This window comes from Thermothelomyces thermophilus, chromosome 1 (genome assembly GCF_000226095.1).
Source record: "Thermothelomyces thermophilus ATCC 42464 chromosome 1, complete sequence".
NCBI lineage: Eukaryota > Fungi > Ascomycota > Sordariomycetes > Sordariales > Chaetomiaceae > Thermothelomyces > Thermothelomyces thermophilus.
Window position 1 is genome coordinate 3884325 of NC_016472.1, and position 15068 is coordinate 3899392.

The following is a 15068-nucleotide window of genomic DNA, read 5'->3' on the forward strand; positions in this document are numbered from 1 at the left end:
GCATACTCTCGTTGATTCTCTAGAAATTCAGATAACCCAAGCAATCAGGCTGCGCCTTCTTTTACGCTCGCTCCGGACCCGATTCCACATTCTCATCATCCGACACCTTCACTTCCACCACCAAAGTCGTGAACAGCCCGGGGTATCCGGGCGCTGCCTCGCTGCCCAAGCATGGCTCCGGCATTCACACGCCTCCTTCGTCGGCAATACGAGGACTGCACGATCACAGAAGATGGGTACCTCGACGGGGACAATTGCTATATCCCTTTTTGGGCTACAAGAGTAGGTGACCATCTTATCGGCCCTCGACAAACCTCAAGATCTGGAGGCTAACCTTGCCGCAGACAGGTGTCATCGTCAAGTGGTCGCTCTTCCTCGGCATCATAGCTCTCATCATCCTCTATTTCCTGGTTGCCTACATACACCTTAAACAGAGGTTACGGAAGGGGCTGCCACCTCTCGGTTATCACCGAGTGGGTTCTCCCCAATGCTCCCATGGAACCGGAAACATTGTTAACATTTGGAACCATGTCTAGTTCCTCGTTTCCGGCGTAACGCTTGCCCAAGTTGATCCTCGCTACCGACCTCCCCCACCGAACAACTTTACCTACGACCCTGCCGAGCGGTACTACGACATGTATGCCATGCCGCCGCCTGTTTACGACCCTAATGCGCCACGGCCGCCCAAGTACGAACCTCCAGCCAACTCCACGAAGGTTGAGCCCAACCAGCCGCAAGGGGCCCAACAAGGTCAGCAGCAGGCTGGGGAGTCTGCTGCGTATGGGCCACCGCCTGGTCCGCCGCCAGCTCCCAGCCAGCCTCAGGACGACTATGCACCGCCACCAGGACCGCCGCCGAATGCTCTCCAGCCTCAGAGTTCTGCTAATCCCAATGCTTCCCGGGACTGAAAGGAGAAGTAAAAGAGGGCTGCAATTCACAAGACGAGCGAAGTGTCAGAACCGCAGCAGTAGCTCACTGGTCGGGAAAACAGTGGCGGTCCGATTTGGCCTTTAAGAGAGCATCAGTGGAGTGAATGAATAGTACCAGCTCTGGAGGTTGACATTAGCAGTAACCCTCCGGCGTCGGACTCAGGAACGGAAGCACGCATCCTGCATTGCTTAGAAATTAGAGTACAAATGACCGAAAGGCCTGAGTAGTCCTGGAAGGATTAGAGACATCCCTCCTGAAAAGGGAAAGAAAAAAATGCAAAAACCAATATCCAAGAACTCCGAGTGTCAGCAAAGTAGCCGACATTGCAAGTCTTACCCCCGGCCTGAACGCCGCGCTGAAAGCAAACCGTTCCATGATGCACCTTAATTCTTTCGTGCCCTGCGTAAGCTCCGAAAGATGATCAATTCCATCCCCAAGCAGTCCGACGTAAGCGAATGATGCATTCCCCCCTTTTCAGTCTTAATCAAGTTCCATCGCATCGGGATCTTCAGCCCTCTGTAAGCCCGAAAACATGTCGGCGTCCACGGGCGAAGGCAAAGTCGCAGGCGTGGCTGCATCTCCCGAGGCCCGGGCCCTCAGCGGCTCAGCTGTCAAATCCGAAGCTGTCAGACCCGACACCGGCGATGACGAGATGTTCCCGCCAGCATGCGGCACGGCCGGCACTTCGCCGCCAGCCCTCGCTTGGCGCTCCCGCTCCTGCTCCCGCTCGAGCCGCTGCCTCTCCCGCGCCCTCTCCCGCGCCTCCATGATCGCCTTTCGGACGCTGTCCTGCTCCTCGGGAATCGAGATGGAGCTGGGCACCTGGTAGAGCACGAGCTCCTTCCCCGCAGACGACGACTCGTCCGGCCGGCCGGGGTTCAGCACGCGCGTGGGGATGCGCGTGTTGCGCAGGTGCTTGTCGATGTCGGGGAGGAAGACGAGCTTGCCCTCGTCCGCGCCGTCCTCGTTGTCCGACGAGGAGAGCTCGTCGTCGATGTTGTAGATGTACACCTTGTACTTGGTGTCGTCGAGCTGCATCTGGCTGTCATCCTGTAAGGCATGCTTGTTGTGGCGGCGCGAGCCCTTGGAGGGAGCGGGTTGCGGGGGCTGCGAGTCGGGATTCTCGACGGGGACGTAGAGCTTCTGGCCGGATTGTTCTGGCGAGAGTGTCTTGGTTAGTTGTGTTTCTCGGACCTCTTGTAAATAGATTTGGGAATTTGGGGGGGGGGGGGGGTCATACCGAGATTCAACAAACTCATCCGTTTGGAGAGGCGTTCATTGTTCTCCGGCGGAGCTTCCGCCTTGCGTTTGCGAGGGCTTTTCGATGGCAATTGTTGCGCTGCAAAGTGCCCATGATTGAGGCGATGATGATGTTGTTGTTGGCGGTGGAAGTGGTGGTCAATGCCGACTCCGTCCATCTTCAGGGGTGGTGGCGCGCAAGGTTCTCGGTCGCCAGCAGCTCGGTTTTTTTTTCTGTTCGGTAGGTTCCTTTCTCTCGTTGCCACTCTCCCCGTCTTACTCGTTCAGCCCTCTGCGCCAATTGCTCCCTCTGCCGCGCTGCCAGCTGCAGGGGGCCGGGAACGCTATGGATAGTATCCAATCAAGGGGAGCATTCAGAAATTGAATTGCGATAAAGTGACGGCCGATATCGCGGGCGAGGGAGAGTGGACGTTATGTCGCGGCCACTCCGCTTGGACGGGAGGTTGTGCTGGTCCAGAGGCTTCTGCGGCGCAGGCTACTGCCGTCTGCAGCCGGCTTTTGAGGCTTTGAGTCATGGACCTGGAATTGGACCTGGACCCTGCACCTCGCGAAGCTTCCACCACAAAAGCCCGGCTGCTGCCCCGCAGTCTCGCTCCGTACTCGAGAACTTTCGAGTAGCCACCCCGTCATTAACGGCCAAACGCGCTCCCCGTTGCTTCGCGTTGATCGGCCGCCAACCACGGATCGTGTCAGCTTCCAGATACGGATACCGGTTTTATTCTCGATCCTCAACGCCGTTGACTATGGCTGAAATCGAGTGGACTGGGGCCCGCGTCCGCAAGACGTTCTTGGATTTCTTTGCAGAGAGGGGCCATTCGATCGGTGAGTCGCCGCCACCCAACACCCCGCCTACTTCCTTGCACGCATCACGAGTAAATTATTTTTTTTTTTTTTGGCACTTTGCGGTGAAGCGCATCACGTCTCCTGTGGATTTCTCGCGGCATGCAAAAGAACATAACCATGCGGCATACTTTCCTTATCGCGGCCTTGCTAACTGGCGGACTGCCCCGCAGTGCCTTCATCCTCGGTCGTCCCTCACAATGACCCCACGTTGCTCTTCACGAATGCGGGCATGAACCAGTTCAAGCCGATCTTCCTCGGGACGATTGGCAAGACCGAGCCTCTAGCCCAGCTAAAGCGTGCGGTAGATTCGCAGAAGGTGATTTGGCACCAAACTCTTGGTTTGGTAGCCCACGCTGACTTTGGGTAGTGCATCCGCGCCGGTGGCAAACACAATGACCTTGACGATGTCGGCAAGGACAGCTACCACCATGTGAGTTCGGCTGCCCTACGATTCCCCCCCCCCACCTCCCCTCGAGGGTTATCATGTTGGCTGAGACATGACAGACGTTTTTCGAAATGCTGGGCAATTGGTCCTTCGGCGACTACTTCAAGAAGGAGGCCATCCAGTGGTCATGGGAACTTCTGACCAAAGTTTACGGCCTGGACCCGGCCCGTCTCTACGTCACCTACTTCGAGGGCAATCCTGAGCTGAATCTCGAGCCGGATCTCGAGGCCAAGCAGCTCTGGCTCGATGTTGGTGTCCCCGAGGACCACATTCTTCCGGGCAACATGAAGGACAACTTCTGGGAGATGGGCGACCAAGGGCCGTGCGGTCCCTGCAGCGAGATTCACTACGACAAGGTCGGAGGCCGGAACGCTGCACACCTCGTCAATCAGGACGACCCGCTGGTGGTGGAAATCTGGAACAACGTCTTCATGCAGTTCGACCGCCAGAAGGACAAGTCGCTCAAACCCTTGCCCGCGAAGCACATCGATACAGGCATGGGCTTCGAACGCCTAGTATCTGCCCTGCAAAACAAGACCTCCAACTACGCCACCGACATCTTCACGCCGCTCTTCGCGAGGATACAGGAGGTGACTGGCGCTCGACCGTATGCTGACAAGTACGGCAAGGATGATGCCGACGGAATCGATACCGCTTACCGTGTCGTCGCCGACCACATTCGCCTGCTCGCGTTTGCAATTGCCGACGGTGCCGTACCGAACAATATTGGACGGGGTTATGTGGTCAGGCGTGTGCTCCGCAGAGGCGTGCGGTATGCCCGCAAGTACTTCAACGCCGAGATTGGCTCCTTCTTTTCAAGCGTTCTACCGGCGTTGGTTGAGCAGATGGGAGAGCAATTCCCCGAACTCAAGAAGAAGCAGGCGGATATCAAGGAGATTCTGGACGAGGAAGAGGTGGCGTTTGCGGTCACGCTGGATCGCGGTGAGAAGCAGTTCGAGAAGTATGCTGCCCTCGCGGTCAAGTCGGGCGAGAACAAGCTCTCCGGCGCCGACGTGTGGCGTCTCTACGATACCTTTGGCTTTCCCGAGGATCTCACGAAGTTGATGGCTGAGGAGCGTGGACTCACCATCGACGAGGCCGAGGTCGAAGTAGCCCGCGAGAAGGCACGGGAGGCGAGCAAAGCGGTCAAGGAGGCCGTCACGACATTCCCCAAACTCAACGTGCACCAGATTGCCGAGTTGGAAAACACCATCAATCTCCCCCGGCCGAATTCGGAAGCCAAGTACGAGAAGGGTGACACCAAGGGCAAGGTGCAGCTCATCTTCACTGGCACCGAGTTCCGGAAGACAAGCAAGGAGCTCCCGCCCAAGACTCCTCTCGGCCTGCTCCTGGACAGGACCAACTTCTACGCCGAGTCCGGTGGCCAGGTGGCAGACACGGGCAGGATCATCATTGACGGTGTCGCCGAGTTCAAGGTACTTGACGTACAGGAGTACGGCGGTTACGTTGTGCACAACGGCTACCTTGAGTACGGCGAGCTCACCGCCGGCGACGAGGTCATCTGCGAGTACGACGAGCTGCGGCGCCAGCCTATCCGGAACAACCACACCGGCACGCACATCCTTAACCATGCGCTGAGGGAGGTGCTCGGTGACGAGGTCCATCAGAAGGGATCGTTGGTCGACCAGGACAAGCTCCGCTTCGACTTCAGCCACAAGAGCCAAGTCACATTGGAAGAGATCAAGAAGATCGAGGAGATGTCGAACGAGGACATCCGGAAGGATCTCAAGACGTACGCAAAGGATGTCGATCTGGACCTAGCCCGCCAGATTGAGGGCGTACGCGCGGTCTTCGGCGAGACATACCCCAACCCCGTGCGCGTCGTATCGATCGGCGTTGATGTCGATGAGCTCCTCAAGAACCCCAAGAACCCCGAGTGGCGAAAGTACAGCGTGGAGTTCTGCGGCGGCACCCACGTGGAAGCCACCGGTCTCATCAAGGACCTGATCATTGTCGAAGAGAGCGGCATCGCCAAGGGCATCCGGCGTATCGTCGCATACACGGGCGACGGCGCCCACCAGGCGCAGCGCGACGCCAAGACCTTCGCCGAGAAGCTCGACCACATCGAGGCGCTCGAGTTTGGGCCGCAAAAGGCGGCCGAGATCAAGGCTGCCGCGGTCGAGCTTGACGCGCTCGCCATTTCGGCCTTGACCAAGGAGCAGCTGCGGCAGCGGTTTGCCAAGATCCAGAAGGAGGTCGTCGACGAGCAGAAGAAGCGCCAGAAGGCGGAGAGCAAGACGGCGCTCGACACGGTCCAAGGCCACTTCAAGAAGGAGGAGAACAAGGATGCCAAATACTTCGTCGGCCACCTCCCCATCTCGGCCAACGCCAAGGCCATCGCCGATGTCATGACCTACTACAAGTCCAAGGACAAGGAGCGGACTGTGTACGTGTTTGCCGGCAGCAAGGATGATGCTGTCATGCACGGCGTCTATGTCGGCACGGTAAGTCTCCCGACAAACCGCCCATCGCCATTATTGATAAGGCATCTCTTTACTGACATATTTTGGCAGTACCTCTCGTCCAAGGGCATCACGGCCGAGCAGTGGACCGCGGCCGTCACCGAGGTCATTGGCGGCAAGACGGGCGGCAAGGAGCCCAGCCGGCAGGGTGCCGGTGCCGAGCCGGCCAAGCTCGACGAGGCCGTCGCCAAGGCGGAGCAATGGCTGGTCGAGAAGATGAAGGAACTCAACATCTAAGACACTCGGTTACCGTGTTTCTTCTCAGGCCTGCGATATGGTCCTGGCAGTATCGGGTCAAACTAGGTTTAGACTGGCGAATGAGGACATTTAATCTGGGGCAATCATGGCTTTTGGGGTTTCTTGCTGGTGACACGTGGGTGGGCTCTGAAGATTTTCGAAGACTACATATGACCCCGAAAACCCAATTCGGGCTGCCTCTCCTCAAGAGGGCTGACAATTTAGACGGGCTTTGAAGACTTTGTATTGTTTTACAATGATGTGTGTGGACTAAGTACGTCCCCCGTCGATATGTTTTTTTTTTTTTTTGTTATACAGTGAATAACACGCTGGCGTTCTTGTACCACGTCAAGAGCGGGTTCTCGCCGCTCTGCGTCTCGGTGTCTTCGACGTACGCCCACCTGCGCATGAACTCCTCGTGGGTCAGGACGCGGGTCAGCTTGCCCGTGATTGCTTGGTACGTGGCCTCCGCGGTCTGGAAGTTGGTGGGAAACATGATGTCGAAGTAGCCCTGGTGGACCTAAGATAAGAAAAAAAAGAAGCACAAATGTCAGCTTGCCGGCTCCCTTTTTTTCGAGCGTTGAGGAGAGTATATATATATATGTATGTATATATGTATGTATGTATGTTCTTCGATAGTTTCGGTGGAGATTGCTTACCAGTGGCGTGGAGACGGGCACGGGGCGGCGCTGGAAGCGCGTCTGGACGATCGGCGCGTTCAGCCCCTTGATCGCGCCCGGCAGGGAGTGGAAGTCGCTCGTGAGCAGGCGATGGGCGGGGAAGTAGCGTCCCAGCACGTCGAAGAACTGCATCAGCCGCGTGGGTATGTACTCGGGGGCGCTCAGGTTGGGCGCGAGCGGCCTCTGGGCGGCCAGCCAGCGGCCCAGGCGGGTGGACGGGTAGGGGACCTTGTAGCGCCCTCCCGTGGCGGCTTCGCGGACGCGCATGTAGCGGGCGGCGACGGGGTCCATCTGGCGGGTGTAGAACTCGTAAAAGTCGCCGTTCTCGTCGATCAGGACCAGGCCCTGGAGGGGCTCCAGGGTCTCCGTGTCGTAGCGGATGACGTCGTGGGCGAAGTTGTCAAAGACCTCGAAGGCGAGGAAGAAGCAGGGCGAGGGGACCGGGCTCGTCCAGTCGAAGATGGACTGGTTGATGATCTCGACCTTGTCGGCGTGGCCCCGCGCGGCAAAGGACCGCATGAGCTGGGAGTTCTGGAGGTCGGCCAGCTGGGCGCTGATCTCGATGATCTTGTACTTTGTGCGGTCGTACACGGCGGGGTCGACGTCGCGGATGTAGTCGAGGATGTTGAGCATGAGGGTGCCGCGGCCGGCGCCCATCTCGTAGATGATCAGGTCGTGGTACGGATAGGTGGTGAGCTTGTAGTTGGCGACCAGATAGCGCGCGATCGCCTCGCCGTAATAGGGACGGAAAAGCTCGGTGGGCGTGTACCACAGCTGGCGGGTGTCGCTCGGGGAGACGGCGTCGAGGGCGTCCTCGAACTCGACATAGCGACGCGACAAGAGCGCGTGGAAGTCGAGCTCATCATACAGGGACGGGAAGTCGAAGGGCTCGCCGGGTGTGAAGATGACCACCTGCTTGGAGAAGTAGCCGTAATTCGGGTTATAGAGGCTGTCTGTGATTGATTGATAAGAGGCAGAACAGACGGGGGGTGTCAGCTGGTTCCGATCCTGACTTGTCAATTGGGTCCCGCCGACCCAGAGATCGACCGGCGTACCTTCTATAAAGTCCCGCATCAGCATCTTGACCCTGCGCGGCCGTTCCGTGCGCGTGCGGAGGTCCATGGCCGTCACCATGGGATACTTTTGGAACTCCTCCGACATGTCCTGCTGGAACATGTCGCTCCGCTGCTGCCAGGTGACCTCGGCCTGCGACGTGCCTATGCCCATGCCCGAACTCCCGCGCCCTCGAGCTACATAGCAGCGGTGTTGATGGTATTGGTATTGGTGGTGGGGTTGGTGGTGTTGCAGGTGCCGTAGCTGCTGCTCCCGAAGTCGCTGCCGGCGCACATCATGAAGCGCCGTGGCCAGCGTCGCCAAATTCCGACGTGATTGGCAAGCTGGATGGCGCCGGAACAGCTGTCGGAACAGCTGGGTGACGATGGGCGAGTCCATGGTCCCGGCGAGGGGCTCGCTGGCGGGGAGGGGGAGGGACCTCGATGGTCGGAGACGAGGTGCAAGAGGCTTGTCCGCTGCAACAACCACGGGCTTCTTCATTCAATCCACTCACTGGGCTTGCCGAAACAGAGAGGGTCGACTTTTCGAGGTGGCCCGAGCTTCTGAGCTGCACTGTAATCCGTACTTGCTAACGCTGGAGGGGCCCGGCCCCACGCACGACCCTGGAAATCTTTGGGCGCCGAGACTGGGGGTTTAGCGCAAAGATGACATCAAACCACAAACTTCATGAACCTGGAGTTGATCTGGACGAAGTAGTAGTTTTCTTCTTTTCTATTCAAGCACATATTTTCACATATTTTCCAATTCGTCAGATTTGATTAAAAAAAAACTAATTTCCTTTCTTCCCGTTGAGAGCCGAGGAGTAAAGTTCAGAACCGATTCATTCCGCCGAGTTGAACGGCGGCGGTGAGCGGTGCACATTTTTGCGCTACCTACCCTACAGAGTAAACATGAGGTCACAATGTCACTGAGCGACCACCCTCGAGCATACGGCACTGCCGCTCTGACGGTAGCTTTCATTGCCGGTGTTCTCGTCACGCTGGGATTCAAGGATCTGTACCCGGAGCTGGAGGCGCGGTACCAACGACGAAGAAAAGGATCAAGGAGGGGCAGCATCTTCTTCGGGCCCGTCAACCTCGAGGATCGCGAAGAATCGTCCCTCGTAGACTACTACGACCGGGGCAATGGCATCGTCGACGGTGTCGAGGGTACCATCGGCAACACGCCGCTTGTCAAGATCCGCAGCCTCTCGGACGCCACCGGCTGCACCATTCTCGCCAAGGCCGAGTACCTCAACGGCGCCGGCGGCAGCCCCAAGGACCGCGTGGCTCTCAACATGATCCGGGCCGCCGAGGAGCAGGGCCTCCTCTCCCCGGGACGCGGCGATACCATCTACGAAGGCACCGTCGGCAGCACGGGCATCTCCCTCGCCGTCCTCGCCCGCGCCCGGGGCTACAAGGCGCACATCTGCATGCCCGACGACATGGCCATCGAGAAGTCGGACCTGCTGCACCACCTGGGCGCCACCGTCGAGCGGGTTCCGGTCGCGCCCATCACGGACCCGGGCCACTTTGTTAACCTGGCCCGGTCCCGCGCGAAGGAACACACGGCCTCCTCCGACACGCCCTCGCACGGCTTCTTCGCCGACCAGTTCGAGTCCCTGGCTAACTACACCGCCCACATGAAGACGACCGGCCCGGAGATCTACGCCCAGACGGGCGGCGGGCGCCTCGACGCCTTCGTGGCCGGCGCCGGCACGGGCGGCACCATCGCCGGCGTGGCCAAGCACCTCAAGGAGGAGCGCGGGCTGACGTCGCTGCGCGTCGTCCTGGCCGACCCGCAGGGCAGCGGGCTGTACAACAAGATCCGGCACGGCGTCATGTACTCGTCCACCGAGCGCGAGGGCACCCGCCGGCGGACCCAGGTCGACACCATGGTCGAGGGCATCGGCATCAACCGCATCACCGAGAACTTGGAGGCCGGCCGCCCCCTGATCGACGACGCCGTCCGGGTGACGGACGACCAGGCCTGCCGCATGGCCCGCTGGCTGGTCGAGCACGACGGCATCTTCATCGGCAGCAGCAGCGCCGTCAACTGCGTCGCCGCCGTCGTGACGGCGCTCAAGATGCCCAAGGGCAGCCGCGTCGTCACCATCCTGTGCGACTCCGGGACGAGGCACCTGAGCAAGTTCTGGAAGCACATCGCGGCCATGGGGCTGGAGGACGAGACGCAGAAGCAGGATGAAGATCTGCTTGCCGTCTTGGGTCTCGAGAACCTCCGGAGGGCAGCAGACTAAAAAGCGCAGACTAAAAAGCGCAGACTAAAAAGTGCAGACTAAAAAGTGGGCAGGCACATGATAGTCAGAAGTAGCTCGGCACTTGGGGTGTACATACATACAACCATTCTTAGATTGATACCCAGAATTTTGGCAACGTACTCTGAACTACAACTACTTGGCTCGTTTCCTTCGCCTAGTCCAGCGATTCGGGGAAGTCTAGTAGCATCTCTCCGCATGTTACCCGTTATGCTATCGCGTGTGTATATGTGTGTATGTATGAGCTGCACTCGTCCATCTGCCGCTTCTTGGGAGATGGATCAGCAATCTTCTTCCCATGTCGGAGACCATCATCATCACCCCTTCCCCCCCCCCCCCCCCCCCTTTGCTTTAATTCCACAGGCAAGAGGAGCAGCAAACGCCTTGACTCCCCGACCTTATAATCCGTGTTGCCCAGTCACTACCCGCAAAACACCCCGACAATAAAATAAAAATAAAATCCCGAGGGCATCTTGGCTGCTTACTTAGATGCATGCCTCTACACGTACAAAACCGAGCCTCTTTCAGCGATGACGCAAAATGGCCCTGGTCCGAAGCGCACCCGTCCGCGTTTCGTAATGCAAAAAGGAAACTAGAAACACTCCCTCCTTTGACCTCCAAGATCAGCCGGAGCCAGCCATGGATCGGGCCCCAATCAATCATCGGGGCAGCTGAGAAAAATGGAGGAGAGAAATAAGTAAACGAGAAAGACATGTGTAAGGGAAGGCATGAATGAAGAAGAGCCAGGCCCAGCAAGCAATCGGTTTACGAAAACTAAAAGATTTCACAATTAGCAACTGGCAAAGCGTAGTTTGAACCACAACCACGGACTACTCACCTTCCAGCGGTGCCCGCAGACGGTGCACTCGCAAAATGTCGTCATGGGTTCATCAGCAGAGCGGGTTTGGGCCTGGCTGTACGACACCTTCTTCTTCCCGCACTTGCCGCACTGGAGGTCGACGCTGATGGACTTTTGGGCCATGGGGACCTGGGCCTTGAGCATGTTCTCGCGCTCGAGGGCGCGGTCGCGCTCGCGCTGGGCGTCCGAGGCGAGCTCCTCGTCCGTCATGACGACGAACTTGTCGGGGGGGATCTCGCCGTCGAGCACGCGGCGGCCCAGCTCGGCGTTGTCCTTGCGCTTGAGGCTCGTCATGAGGCCGCGGATCTTGTTGCGGTACTCGGGCGTGTCCTTGTAGACGGCGAAGGCGGCCGCCTCGATCGCCATGGCGTGCTGCAGCACCTCCTCGATCGACTCGGTCCTGCGGTACGCCAGGCCGTTGTAGAGCACTCCGATGCTACCGTCGCGCGCCTTGTTGCCCGTCCGCGAGATGTCCACGTTGTCCGTCTTGAAGTGCCGCTTCTCGGGGTCGCCCTCGTACGGCGTGCTGTACGAGGGCGACGGCGCCGGCGCCGGCGAGTCCTTCGAGGTTGGCGACTTGGAGGTTGGCGACTTGCTCTGCTCCAGCTTGCTCTGCTCCAGCTTGCTCTGCTCCAGCTTGCGCTTCTTGGCCTCCTTGGCCGCGTCCACGCTTTTCCGCCATTTCGAAACGATCTCGCTCGCCAGTCGCGCAATGTCCTTGTTCGGGTTGTGCCGCAGCCTGCCTACCAAGACGCCGGCCTTTGTCGACTGTGGTCCGGCCCCACCCCCAAGTTGTGAGCATTTGTGGCCCCACGCCTTCAGATTTGGGCCCCGGGACGCCGGGGTATTTTTTTTTTTTTTTTTCCTCTGAACGGACAGACTTACACGAAGCTGCTCCTCGGTCGGCGCTGGGACACTCTTCAGCTCCTCGAGCAACCCGACAACGACGGACGGAGGGTCAGAAGCGATCGCCTTGTTCAAGGACTTTATCCGCTTGGTCAGACTCTGGTCGTCCATCTTGCGATCGCCTCTGGCAATTCGATAAACCGTTTCCGCTTTGGGTTATCGGCCGGCGCTCACAGGCGAACGGCAAAGCTCGGGAGCTGAAGCGATTTGGGGTAATATCTAAAGTGTAAATGAAAAAGATGAAAAAGCTCGAGACGCAATACCAGAGGCCGAGTCCTGCCAGGCAACGGTTATGCCGCACGGGAGGGATTCTCTTAAGTGTGTAAGGACGCGAACGGATGGCGCGCGGCGTGGGAAGGTGAAGAGGCGCTGGAGATGCTGGAGATGCGGACGACGTGGAAAGCAGACGCAATTGGCAACTTTCCCCAATCGGCACGGGTACAAAAGCAGCCGCCCGGCGATAAGTCGATCGCGTGCCCCACCTCTGAGTGAATGTTGCAGCCCCCCGTAAAGAGGTGAAAGCTTGTTACCCCCGCTTTATCCGGGGTTTATCCGCGTATATTTGAACCTCCGTTCAGGACGAGATTTAGTCAGGGAAGGAGCAATTCGCTGAGAAATGTTTCTTCTACTAGTAGGCCCAGGAAGGTGAAATGCTCTATATTTCTAAATCAAGAGTAGCAAAAATGAGAAATTTTGCTGCTCGTGTATCTCGTCGCAGTCAATACCCAACACGAATCTCTTGCGATACACTATGATAACCATCCATCCAAGAAACGTTTGCAACACCACCTGCGGGTACACGTACTCCGTATCCGAAGATCTTCTCTGTTCCTCCCTGACATCGCCGGAGCCTTTAATATTTTGCGCTCAATAAATTATGAATTATGGTACGCTCTCCGCGATCGTGCTCAACCTGGCTCCGGAGCTCAACCGAGGCTATCCTGGATTCTTCTCCGCCTCCTCACCCGATTCCTGTTGGATGGCCTTCTCTTTGTCTCCTCGAGTGGCTGGCCTGACCGACTTCCACTCGATGAAGCACGAGATGATGGCAGACAGGGCACCGAGCGGGACCGACACGATGAATACCTTGGTGAGCGCCGCGTTGTAGATCTCGAGCATCGCGGGCAGATCCTCGGCGGGCACCAGGTGGCGGAACGAGGCCGCGCCGCCGTCGATAAGCTTCTTGATGTCGAGGCCGTCCAAGAGGCGCGCGGCCGTGGCGCGGATGAGCTGGCCCTGAAATACGCTATTCCCCACCGAGAGGAAAATGGCGGCGCCGAGCGACTGCGACGCGACCACGGCCGCCGTGGCGATGGCTATGTCCTCCTCTCGGAGTACCGTCTGCACCGCCATGAAGCCCTGCTGGATCGAGATGCCGAAGCCGGCACTTGTTAGTACTTGATAGCCCGCCCATTGCACCGTCGTCGCATCGACGCGCAGCTGCGTCATAAGCGCCAGGCCGGCGGTGCCAACGGCGCTGCCGATCACGGCGGGCGGCGTCACGTAGCCGACCTTGGACACGAACCAGCCGGCCGCCAGCGAGAAGACGGCGTTGACGACAAAGTAGGGGATCATGTTGACGCCCGACCGCATGGCGCTCACGCCGCGGATCGCCTGGAACCAGACGGGCAAGAAGAAGGTCAGGTTGATCAGCGCCGCATAGATCATGAAAGCCATGCCGCACGATGCCGCCACGGTGCGCTGCGTGATGATTCTGGGAGGCATTAAGGCGCCGTCGCCTTTCCGCCACTGCCACGCGGCGAAGAGGAGAGCAGCTAGGAACGACCCAGCCAGGAGCCCGATGACCTTGGCGCTACCCCACGCCATGCCCTGCGTGGTGTACTCGAGGGCGAGGAAGAACATGACGGCCGCGCCTAGGAGCAGCACATTGCCGATCAGGTCCAAGTCTACGAGCCGCTCGATAAACCCACGCCCCGCCTTGTTGCTTCTCTTGGGGTTGAAGAACAAGAGCATCGCCAAAACGGTTGCGCCCCCGATCGGGAGGTTGATGTAAAAGCACCAGCGCCACGACTGCCACCACACAGCATCAGCAATGGATTCAATTGGTTGCCGAAAAGAAAGGGAAGGAAGGAAAACGTACCACGAGGTCCGTAAAGACGCCACCGAGTAGCGGCCCGGTGGTGGCGCCAACACCGAACCTTTGGGCGAGTTAGCACATTGATCAGAACCATGGAAATGTGTATGCTGTTCACATTGTGCCAACCACGGCCATCAGTATCGGGCGCGACTGAAGAGGAACGGCGGTGCCCACTACCACAAAGCTCCCAGTCAATATCCCCGCGCTGCCGAGGCCCGCGATCGCTCGCCCGACGATGAGGACGATCGAGCTCGGTGCAACCCCGCAAAGCAGCGAGCCGAGCTCGAACAGAAACATGGCTGTTAGGTATGCTTTTTTGATTGAGAAGAGCGTGAATACTCGCCCAAACATCGGCTGGAAGGCGCACGCCGTGAGCAGATACGCAGAGCCGTACCAGCCGATGTCAGGCGTCGACCGGAATTCGTGGGTGATGTACGGAATCGCCTAGGTGGACACGGGTCAGTACGCCGGAAGGAAGAGGCACCAGTGTGTTTGTTCTGTCAGCGCTCACCGTCGAGATGATTGTCCGATCGATCGAGATGAGAAACTGGGCAAACATGAGGCCGGCCATCAGGCACGCGAGGGGGAATCCCGTCACGAAACCGCTCGTGTCCGAAGCATCGCCGTGCTCTACACGTTGCCCATCTTTTGACGACCCGAGTAACCTTGGGGATTTCTGCTTCCGCCGCTGCGCGTCATCGATACGCCGAAACTCCTCTATGTCATCGGCAGTAAACAGTGTCTGCTCGAGCGGAATCGTCCCATGGACAGCTCGTGGCGGGGACAGATGATGCATGCCTGCGCCCTGCCGCCGCTGATATTCCTGCTCCCACTCCCACATCGACATTATCTCCCCCGTCACTCTACGGTCGGATCTCCTGGCCCAGGTCGCCGTGACTAGGTACCTGGGCAATGATAAGTCAGAATGCGCCCTCTCCCCGGTCCGTTACCAAGGCTCCCGAGTTTGACGGCGCTGTACTCACGCGTTCGTCAGCGCGG

The 15068-nt window shown here is 58.6% G+C and overlaps 8 protein-coding genes across 8 annotated transcripts; 3 read left to right on the top strand and 5 right to left on the bottom strand.

Moving 5' to 3' along the window:
- The first annotated feature begins 57 nt into the window (after positions 1 to 57).
- MYCTH_2296104 (uncharacterized protein) lies at positions 58 to 1159 on the top strand. The gene is made up of 3 exons (XM_003659233.1): positions 58 to 282; positions 345 to 473; positions 537 to 1159. The coding sequence occupies exons 1-3, from the start codon at positions 172 to 174 to the stop codon at positions 906 to 908; spliced, it is 612 nt and encodes a 203-aa protein (XP_003659281.1). The 5' UTR covers positions 58 to 171; the 3' UTR covers positions 909 to 1159.
- A 53-nt stretch (positions 1160 to 1212) lies between these two features.
- MYCTH_2296107 (uncharacterized protein) lies at positions 1213 to 2475 on the bottom strand (the record flags this gene model as incomplete). Its single annotated transcript, XM_003659234.1, has 2 exons — positions 2171 to 2475; positions 1213 to 2087 (listed from the first exon to the last, which is right to left on the bottom strand). Coding segments are annotated over exons 1-2 (851 nt in total), but the record flags the coding sequence as incomplete, so codon positions are not given.
- Positions 2476 to 3015: 540 nt separating this feature from the next.
- On the top strand, positions 3016 to 6353 carry MYCTH_2296109 (uncharacterized protein). The gene is made up of 5 exons (XM_003659235.1): positions 3016 to 3062; positions 3204 to 3349; positions 3401 to 3463; positions 3538 to 5943; positions 6013 to 6353. Coding segments are annotated over exons 1-5 (2802 nt in total). The 5' UTR covers positions 3016 to 3061; the 3' UTR covers positions 6199 to 6353.
- On the bottom strand, positions 6354 to 8417 carry MYCTH_2296114 (uncharacterized protein). The gene is made up of 3 exons (XM_003659236.1): positions 7934 to 8417; positions 6858 to 7831; positions 6354 to 6718 (listed from the first exon to the last, which is right to left on the bottom strand). Exons 1-3 carry the CDS (start codon positions 8328 to 8330, stop codon positions 6509 to 6511), a joined length of 1581 nt encoding a protein of 526 aa, XP_003659284.1. The 5' UTR covers positions 8331 to 8417; the 3' UTR covers positions 6354 to 6508.
- Positions 8418 to 8608: 191 nt separating this feature from the next.
- On the top strand, positions 8609 to 10540 carry MYCTH_2296115 (uncharacterized protein). Its single transcript, XM_003659237.1, has one exon. It carries the CDS (start codon positions 8854 to 8856, stop codon positions 10186 to 10188), a length of 1335 nt encoding a protein of 444 aa, XP_003659285.1. The 5' UTR covers positions 8609 to 8853; the 3' UTR covers positions 10189 to 10540.
- A 255-nt stretch (positions 10541 to 10795) lies between these two features.
- Positions 10796 to 12228, bottom strand: MYCTH_2296116 (uncharacterized protein). The gene is made up of 3 exons (XM_003659238.1): positions 11951 to 12228; positions 11045 to 11833; positions 10796 to 10980 (listed from the first exon to the last, which is right to left on the bottom strand). The coding sequence occupies exons 1-3, from the start codon at positions 12080 to 12082 to the stop codon at positions 10972 to 10974; spliced, it is 930 nt and encodes a 309-aa protein (XP_003659286.1). The 5' UTR covers positions 12083 to 12228; the 3' UTR covers positions 10796 to 10971.
- Positions 12229 to 12589: 361 nt separating this feature from the next.
- On the bottom strand, positions 12590 to 14293 carry MYCTH_2296117 (uncharacterized protein). The gene has a single exon (XM_003659239.1). The coding sequence runs from the start codon at positions 13943 to 13945 to the stop codon at positions 12908 to 12910; it is 1038 nt and encodes a 345-aa protein (XP_003659287.1). The 5' UTR covers positions 13946 to 14293; the 3' UTR covers positions 12590 to 12907.
- Position 14294: 1 nt separating this feature from the next.
- Positions 14295 to 15046, bottom strand: MYCTH_2296118 (uncharacterized protein). Its single transcript, XM_003659240.1, has one exon. It carries the CDS (start codon positions 14914 to 14916, stop codon positions 14473 to 14475), a length of 444 nt encoding a protein of 147 aa, XP_003659288.1. The 5' UTR covers positions 14917 to 15046; the 3' UTR covers positions 14295 to 14472.
- Positions 15047 to 15068: the final 22 nt, after the last annotated feature.